Source organism: Gekko japonicus, unplaced genomic scaffold (genome assembly GCF_001447785.1).
Source record: "Gekko japonicus isolate JY-2015 unplaced genomic scaffold, Gekko_japonicus_V1.1 scaffold175, whole genome shotgun sequence".
Classification (NCBI taxonomy): Eukaryota; Metazoa; Chordata; class Lepidosauria; order Squamata; family Gekkonidae; genus Gekko; species Gekko japonicus.
In genome coordinates this window covers 75,582-83,390 of record NW_015166425.1, presented here as the reverse complement: position 1 = coordinate 83,390, position 7,809 = coordinate 75,582, and the positions used below count along the sequence as shown (strand labels likewise).

General features: G+C 53.6%; 1 protein-coding gene across 1 annotated transcript in view; it reads left to right on the top strand.

The window, feature by feature from the left end:
- Positions 1 to 7,809, top strand: part of LOC107110877 (carbamoyl-phosphate synthase [ammonia], mitochondrial-like) — a gene marked incomplete at its 3' end in the record, with an annotated part of 93,407 nt that overhangs the window by 10,741 nt on the left and 74,857 nt on the right. Inside the window, exon 3 of the mRNA XM_015411717.1 lies at positions 4,000 to 4,095. Coding sequence (XP_015267203.1) covers positions 4,000 to 4,095 — 96 coding nt within the window. The remainder of the gene's footprint in view (positions 1 to 3,999; positions 4,096 to 7,809) is intronic.

The window sequence follows — 7,809 nt, the reverse complement described above, 5'->3', positions numbered from 1 at the left end:
TTTCACCACCCTGAACAACTTCGTATCATCCGCAAATTTAGCCACTTCACTGCTTACTCCCAAGTCCAAATCATTAATGAACAAGTTAAAAAGCAGTGGACCAAGTACTGATCCCTGCGGTACCCCACTACTTACCACCCTCCACTGAGAAAATTGCCCAGAAGATCAGAACTCTACCTGGCAAACCCAGTTTGCGTCACTGGACTGAGAATTACTAGACAATGATTGTAGTTGGGAGTGAAGGACTTTGTGCTGTCTCCTAGCCTCCAGAGGGGGACTACAGAGAGTGATAGACAGGCCTGTTCTTCCCTTCCTTTCTACTGCTCTGATGCTGTCCCTTTGGTGTGTATAGGGCTACTTTCAGGGAGTCTTCCTTCCTTCCGATTACCACCTTCTCTCTCTCCCACCTCTCCCTCCCCGTCTCTCTCTCTGAAAAGTACACAGATGGAGAGTGATTTCAGCAAAGCGTATTTATTCTATCCGGAACAAGACAACTTTGGCCGGCTCGCAGGCTGGCTTATATCCCCCGAGAAACCGCCACCTAAAACACACCCCTACTTCCCTATAGGTTATTTACAGTGGCTGAGAGTCCCATAGGCTCCCGGCCGGGAACTTAGCCCCCTGATTGGAGCGGGCTAGGATCCGCATAGCCCATTGTCTCTTGGAGCGAAGCTCTGCGTTTGTCTCTGGACTCGTCTGGACTGGATACATTACACTCTCCCTCCCTCCCTCTCCCTCCTTCTCTATCTCCCTCTTTCCTTCCCTCTCTCTCCCCCTCGCTCTCCATATCTTGCAGCCATGAGGGCAGGACATGGTTTCCTGCATCTCCATCCTTCCTAGTTTAGCTAGTCAGCTTCGAAGGCTGTCTCTGCTCTATCCTGTCTCAAACAGAGTTCCTTGCAATAAAGGACTCTCATCAGCCTGGTAAAGCACAAAAGGCTCCCTGTGACCTTTTCCCCTCAAGCAGGCAGCGAATGCCTACTCCATTCCACTGCCCACATTGGCCTGAAAGAGGCTGGTCACCCTGTTCTTTCAGGGATGAGAACCAGCCGGGAATCAGAACTCTACCTGGCAAACCCAGTTTGCGTCACTGGACTGAGAATTACTAGACAATGATTGTAGTTGGGAGTGAAGGACTTTGTGCTGTCTCCTAGCCTCCAGAGGGGGACTACAGAGAGTGATAGACAGGCCTGTTCTTCCCTTCCTTTCTACTGCTCTGATGCTGTCCCTTTGGTGTGTATAGGGCTACTCTCAGGGAGTCTTCCTTCCTTCCGACTACCACCTTCTCTCTCCCCCACCTCTCCCTCCCCGTCTCTCTCTCTCTCTCTGAAAAGTATGCAGATGGAGAGTGATTTCAGCAAAGCGTATTTATTCTATCCGGAACAAGACAACTTTGGCCGGCTCGCAGGCTGGCTTATATCCCCCGAGAAACCGCCACCTAAAACACACCCCTACTTCCCTATGGGTTATTTACAGTGGCCGAGAGTCCTATACACTCTCGACCGGGAACCTAGCCCCCTGATTGGAGCGGGCTAGGATCCACATAGTCCATTGTCTCTTGGAGCGAAGCTCGACGTATGTCTCTGGACTTGTCTGGACTGGATACATTACACTCTCCCTCCCTCTCTCTCCTTCTCTCTCTCCCTCTTTCCTTCCCTCTCTGTCCCCCCCTCGCTCTCCATATTTTGCAGCCATGAGGGCAGGACATGGTTTCCTGCATCTCCATCCTTCCTAGTTTAGCTAGTCAGCTTCGAAGGCTGTCTCTTCCCTATCCTGTCTCAAACAGAGTTCCTTGCAATAAAGGACTCTCATCAGTCTGGTAAAGCACAAAAGGCTCCCTGTGACCTTTTCCCCTCAAGCAGGCAGCTAAGGCCTATTCCATTCCACTGCCCACACGGGCCTGAAAGAGGCTGGTCACCCTGTTCTTTCAGGGATGAGAACCAGCCGGGAAGTGAGCCTTAATCGGGGTTGCCAACCTCCGGGGATCACAACTGAACTCCAGGCGACAGAGAGCAGTTGCCTGGGAGACAATGACTGCCTTGCAGGTTGGACTTGACGGTGTTATACACCATTGAGCTTCTCAGGGAGTCTTCCTTCCTTCCGACTACCACCTTCTCTCTCCCCCACCTCTCCCTCCCCGTCTCTCTCTCTCTCTCTGAAAAGTATGCAGATGGAGAGTGATTTCAGCAAAGCGTATTTATTCTATCCGGAACAAGACAACTTTGGCCGGCTCGCAGGCTGGCTTATATCCCCCGAGAAACCGCCACCTAAAACACACCCCTACTTCCCTATGGGTTATTTACAGTGGCCGAGAGTCCTATACACTCTCGACCGGGAACCTAGCCCCCTGATTGGAGCGGGCTAGGATCCACATAGTCCATTGTCTCTTGGAGCGAAGCTCGACGTATGTCTCTGGACTTGTCTGGACTGGATACATTACACTCTCCCTCCCTCTCTCTCCTTCTCTCTCTCCCTCTTTCCTTCCCTCTCTGTCCCCCCCTCGCTCTCCATATTTTGCAGCCATGAGGGCAGGACATGGTTTCCTGCATCTCCATCCTTCCTAGTTTAGCTAGTCAGCTTCGAAGGCTGTCTCTTCCCTATCCTGTCTCAAACAGAGTTCCTTGCAATAAAGGACTCTCATCAGTCTGGTAAAGCACAAAAGGCTCCCTGTGACCTTTTCCCCTCAAGCAGGCAGCGAATGCCTACTCCATTCCACTGCCCACATTGGCCTGAAAGAGGCTGGTCACCCTGTTCTTTCAGGGATGAGAACCAGCCGGGAAATGAGCCTTTATCAGGGTTGCCAGCCTCTGTGTGGGGGCTGGAGATCTCCTGGGATCACAACTCAACTCCAGGCGACAGAGAGCAGTTGCTTGGGAGAAAATGGCTCCCTTGCAGGTTGGACTTGACGGTGTTATACACCGTTGAGCTCCCTCCCTCCCTCCCCCGAAGCAGTTTGGTGTAGTGGTTAAGTACACGGTGTAGTGGTGTGGTGCGCGGACTCTAATCTGGGAGAACCGGGTTTGATTCCCCACTCCTCCACTTGCAGCTGCTGGATGACCTTAGGCAAGCCGTAGTTCTGTCAGAGCTGTTCTTGAAAAAGAGCCGTTTCTGTCAGAGCTCTCTCAGCCCCACCCACCTCACAGGGTGTCTGTTGTGGGGAGGGGAAGGGAAAGGAGTTTGTAAGCCACTCCGAGACACCTTTGGGTAGTGAAGGGCAGGGTAGAAATCCAATCTTTTCTCCTCTCCTTCTCCAAACCCCACCCTCCACAAGCTCCACTGCCAAAATCTCTAGGTATTTCCCAAGTGGGAGCTGGCAACCCCAACCTTAAAGCAAAGGGTGTCCTCGGCAGGGGTCATTTCCTGCAGGAGCGCACAGGAGCGCAGCTCCGGCAGTAAAGAGCCCAGGGGGCGGGCACATGCAACAAGCCCCACCCCCTGCTCCCAGCAGCCCTCAGTCAGAGCAAGAAGCAGCCAGGTAAGTTGCAGAGCCCCTCCCCATTGGCCCCCCGGCCCAAAACAGTCCAGTGGCACCTTTAAGACCAAGTTTTATTCAGGTACAAGCTCTCCCTCCTCTGTGAGGGCAGATCTGGGCGTCCCCCCCCCCAAAGCTAGCAATCCAAAACAGTCCAGTGGAGCCTGAGCAGTGGGTGCTGCCTTCTGACACACTTCCGGTGATGTCAGGGGGTGTGGCATATGCAAATGAGTTATGCTAATGAGTTATGCGAATGAGCTCCTGCGCCTCTTTTTCTACGAAATGACCCCTGGTCCTGGGGGTTCTTCTTCAGGCAACATGCTAAAGAATTCCGATGTGATAGTGCCCTGTGGACAGTAAACATGCAGTCAGCCAGCAGAGAAAGGAGGTGAAGAAGAAGCCGTTCCTGAGGCCAGAAAAAAATGGGAAAGGAAGAACTGGTGTGGGCTGAGCCTCCCCAGTTACCCAAGGGCTGACACCGGGCCTGACCGTTGCCGCTCTTGTATTGATCTGATGTTTACTTTCAGGTTTCCAAAGTCCTGATCCTGGGGTCCGGCGGCTTGTCGATTGGCCAAGCTGGGGAATTTGATTATTCTGGATCACAGGCCGTCAAGGCCATGAAGGTGAGCTTGTAGAAATGGAAGTTTGAATGTCCTCCACCCCCTCCCTGCACAGAGCAGCGGATGCAACTGTTTCTGCGCACACTTGTTTTGTATGGTTTTGATTTTTGACTGCATGTACAAATTAGGTAAATGAAAGAATGGGCTACATTCAAAACATAAGAGCCCCGGTGGATCAGGCAACTGTCCATCTAGTCCAGCATCCCATCTCACCCAGTGGCCAACCAGTTTCTCTGGAGGGCCAACAACAGGGCAGAGAGGCCAAGTCCTTCCCCTGATGTTGCCTCCTGGCTCTCGGAGAGCCAGTTTGGTGTAGTGGTGAAGTGCGCCGACTCTAATCTGGGAGAACCGGGTTTGATTCCCCACTCCTCCACTTGCACCTGCTGATGTGACCTTGGGTCAGTCACAAGCTCTGGCACAGCTGTCTTTGAAAAAGAGCAGTTTGTGTTAGAGCTCTCTCAGCCCCACCCACCTCCCAGGGTGTCTGTTGTGGGGAGGGGAAGGGAAAGGAGTTTGTAAGCCGCTCTGAGACTCCAAGTGAAGGGCGGGGTATAAATCCAATCTCCTCCTCTCCTCCTCCACTTCTGAATGTGGAGGTTCCTCCCAACAGCTGCCCCCCCTTTTACAATTCGAAGATAACAATAAAGAGTCACCATAGTCCACAAGGGAGTGCAAAGAACCATTGAAGATAATGATACTTAAGGCCAGGGGTCATTTTCTGCAGGAGCGCACAGGAGCGCAGCTCCGGCAGTAAAGAGCCCAGGGGGCGGGCACATGCAACAAGCCCCACCCCCTGCTCCCAGAAGCCCTCAGTCAGAGCCGTACTTAAAAGATACCCGCTTCAGTCCAGAGCAAATGCTTCTTGACGGCCCAATGGTGGACTTTCCCAGTCTGATTGTTTCAGCGCACAGTCCTCCCGTCAGGATGGTCTGACTCCAGACCATCCCGAACGGCTGCCATTTTTAAAAACTCTTAGCGATACGTGCATAAATGCGTAAACGCGTAACAGCCGCGGAGCTCTGCTCAAACGTTCCGGACAATTTAATGTTTCTGGAGGGCCCATGAAATTTATGAACTGCATTAATTGAAACGGTACCGAGAGGGAGGTACCGCTGGCAGTGCTTTAACCGTTCAATTCCACAAATGCACGGAAAAACAAGTACACGTTGAGGGACAGATATGCATGCCGAAGCAGAAATATTTTATAAAAAACCCAACCGCGCAGCTCCTTGAGGTGGATGCTATCTAGACAATCCACCGTAGAGTACACGCGCGGTAAGGGCACTGTCTGGTCTTGCAACGCTGGATAAAAAAAAGATCTGGATCAAATTAGCGCCGGGCCAATGGCGGGATTTGCTGCCCATCTGAACAGGACCTGGGTCTCCAGTGAGCAGGGGTCATTTCATAGAAAAAGAGGTGCAGCAGCTCATTAGCATAACTCATTAGCATAACTTATTTGTCAGAAGGCAACACCCACCGCTCAGGCGCCACTGGACTGTTTTGGATTTTTTTTGGGGGGGAACGTGCAGATCTGTCCTCGCAGAGGAGGGAGAGCTTGTACCTGAATAAACCTTGGTCTTAAAGGTACCACTGGACTGTTTTGGACCGGGGGGCTGGGGGGGGCTCTGCAGCTTACCTGGCTGCTTCTTGCTCTAACTGAGGGCTGCTGGGAGCAGGGGGCGGGGCTTGTTGCATGGGCTCTTTACTGCCAGAGCTCCGCTCCTGTGCGCTCCTGCAGGAAATGACCCCTGCCAGTGAGTATCCCTGTTCTATAGCCTGGGTCGATATGACTCCAGGCTGTAGCCAGCCTACCTGATGCACTGCCAGGCCGTGATGCTAATCAAGAAATAACATCTCCTAAGGGAAGATAGATTGGAGGCTGCTTCCCTGTGCAAAGACTGTCTTGATTTCTAAAGGAGAGCCCGTCTCCTGAAAGAGATGCTCTCCCCTGCGTCTCTGGCCTGCTTCTTTCACATTTGAGGAAAGTTCTGTTTCCCAGCCTGTCTCGCCAGTGTGACCTTCCTCCCCCCCTCCACTCTGCCAGCTGCCTTGATCTTGGGGCTAATCAGCCATTCCAGCGGCAACTGTGCTGCTCCTGGTGACCTTCCCTCCGGCAGCATCATTTACAATAAGCGTGTGAAGCCCCGGCCGTTTGTGCGAGCGGAGCATTGCGGGATGGCTGTGCACCTTTCACATTGTTCACTGGGGACCAGCTTTAATTGGGAGAGGGGGTTTGTCTTGGAAGACAGCTCAGCAGAGTGATTAACATACAGCCAAACATCAACAGTCCCCGGGAACCGGCGTCAGTTTGTGAGGATGGCCATGGGAAGAGCAGGGAGCCGGAATCGAGGAGCGGCGCATTTGTTACCGAACGGGCACATTTGCATTTGAAAAATGCGCCCATAGCTTTTGTGTTAGAATGTTCCCCCCCCCCCGAAAACAGATTCATGAATTTGTCAAAGTTATATTTTGCACGGATTGCTGGCCTACCCTGCTTTCTTCAGCAATATTAATCGCGTCGTCCAGAATTCACACCCAAGGACCGCAATTATCACACGCTCTCTGGTGCATGTCCTGGTGGGGGGTTGCTCGTAAATTTGTGCTCCTCGCCAGAGTTATATAGCATTAGCATTAAATTGGCATTGATCTTAGATAATTAGAGTGGTGCTTGAGTCTGTTTTTTTCCGACAGGGCATAAGTCCACCGCCATGACAATATAACCTCTGGTACCTAGGAATACACATTGGTACTGTGTACAGAACTGCTGATTAAATGAAAGGCCGTATTCTCAAAAGACCCTCCCCTCCCCTTGTCCCAGTGGGGAGAAAATAGAACTGAAGAGATCCAGAGGGTGGAGAAAACCAATTCTTGCTTCTCTTGCTTCTCTTGCTTCCTGCTTCCCTGCTGGAGTTATGGGGTGGTCAGGGCCGGCTCTCTCACTAGGCCAGCTAGTCTCTGGCCTAGGGCGGAGCGCCGAACAGGGCGCCAACTGCCCTGGTGCCCTCCCTCCCGCCAAAAGCCCCCACCCTGCCCAAAGCCGCTGCTACTAAAACTCAACTCGCAGCGGTGGTGGCAGCGCGCATGCTGCTCTGTGCCGCCGTGCGCCCATCCATAGGGCACTCCTGCCCACCCCAACTTATGCATGGTGCACCCATTGGTCCCCATCGCTTATTCGCCACAGCACTATGAGCACCCCCCCGCGCGCCTGGCCTCCATCGGGCTCGGGGCGGGCGGAGCACAGACAGCGCCCCCTTCCAGGTCTGAGCTCCCTCCAGGGCGGGCCTCCCCCCCGGCAGCTGCCGCCTTTCCAGGGATGGGCTGTGGCGGTGACGGTAAGCCAGAGGCGCTGTGCATGCTCTCGGCCCCTGGGCTGTGGCGTCTCGTGAGCAAAAATCCTACTTTGTGAGCTGCTGGCATTAAAGTTCTGAGTGGGCGATTTGGCTGCTGCATGAATTAGTTTGCTCTGGAGCCACATCCTTCCTGAGCTGAGGTGCGCCTCCCCCCTCCTCCCCCCCCTTCGGTGGCGGCGGCAGTGGGGAGGGGAGGAGGTGGTGGAAAAAGAATGGCTGGGGAGGCAAGCGAGGTTCTCCTGTGTGGCGGCGCCTGGTTGCCTGCTGGAGGAAGGCCCCCCCCACAAGGAAGGTCGCTGGTTTTGGGTGGCGCTGCAATTCGCACACGACCCAAACGTGCTGCCCTGCCTCTCCCCCCCCCCCCTCG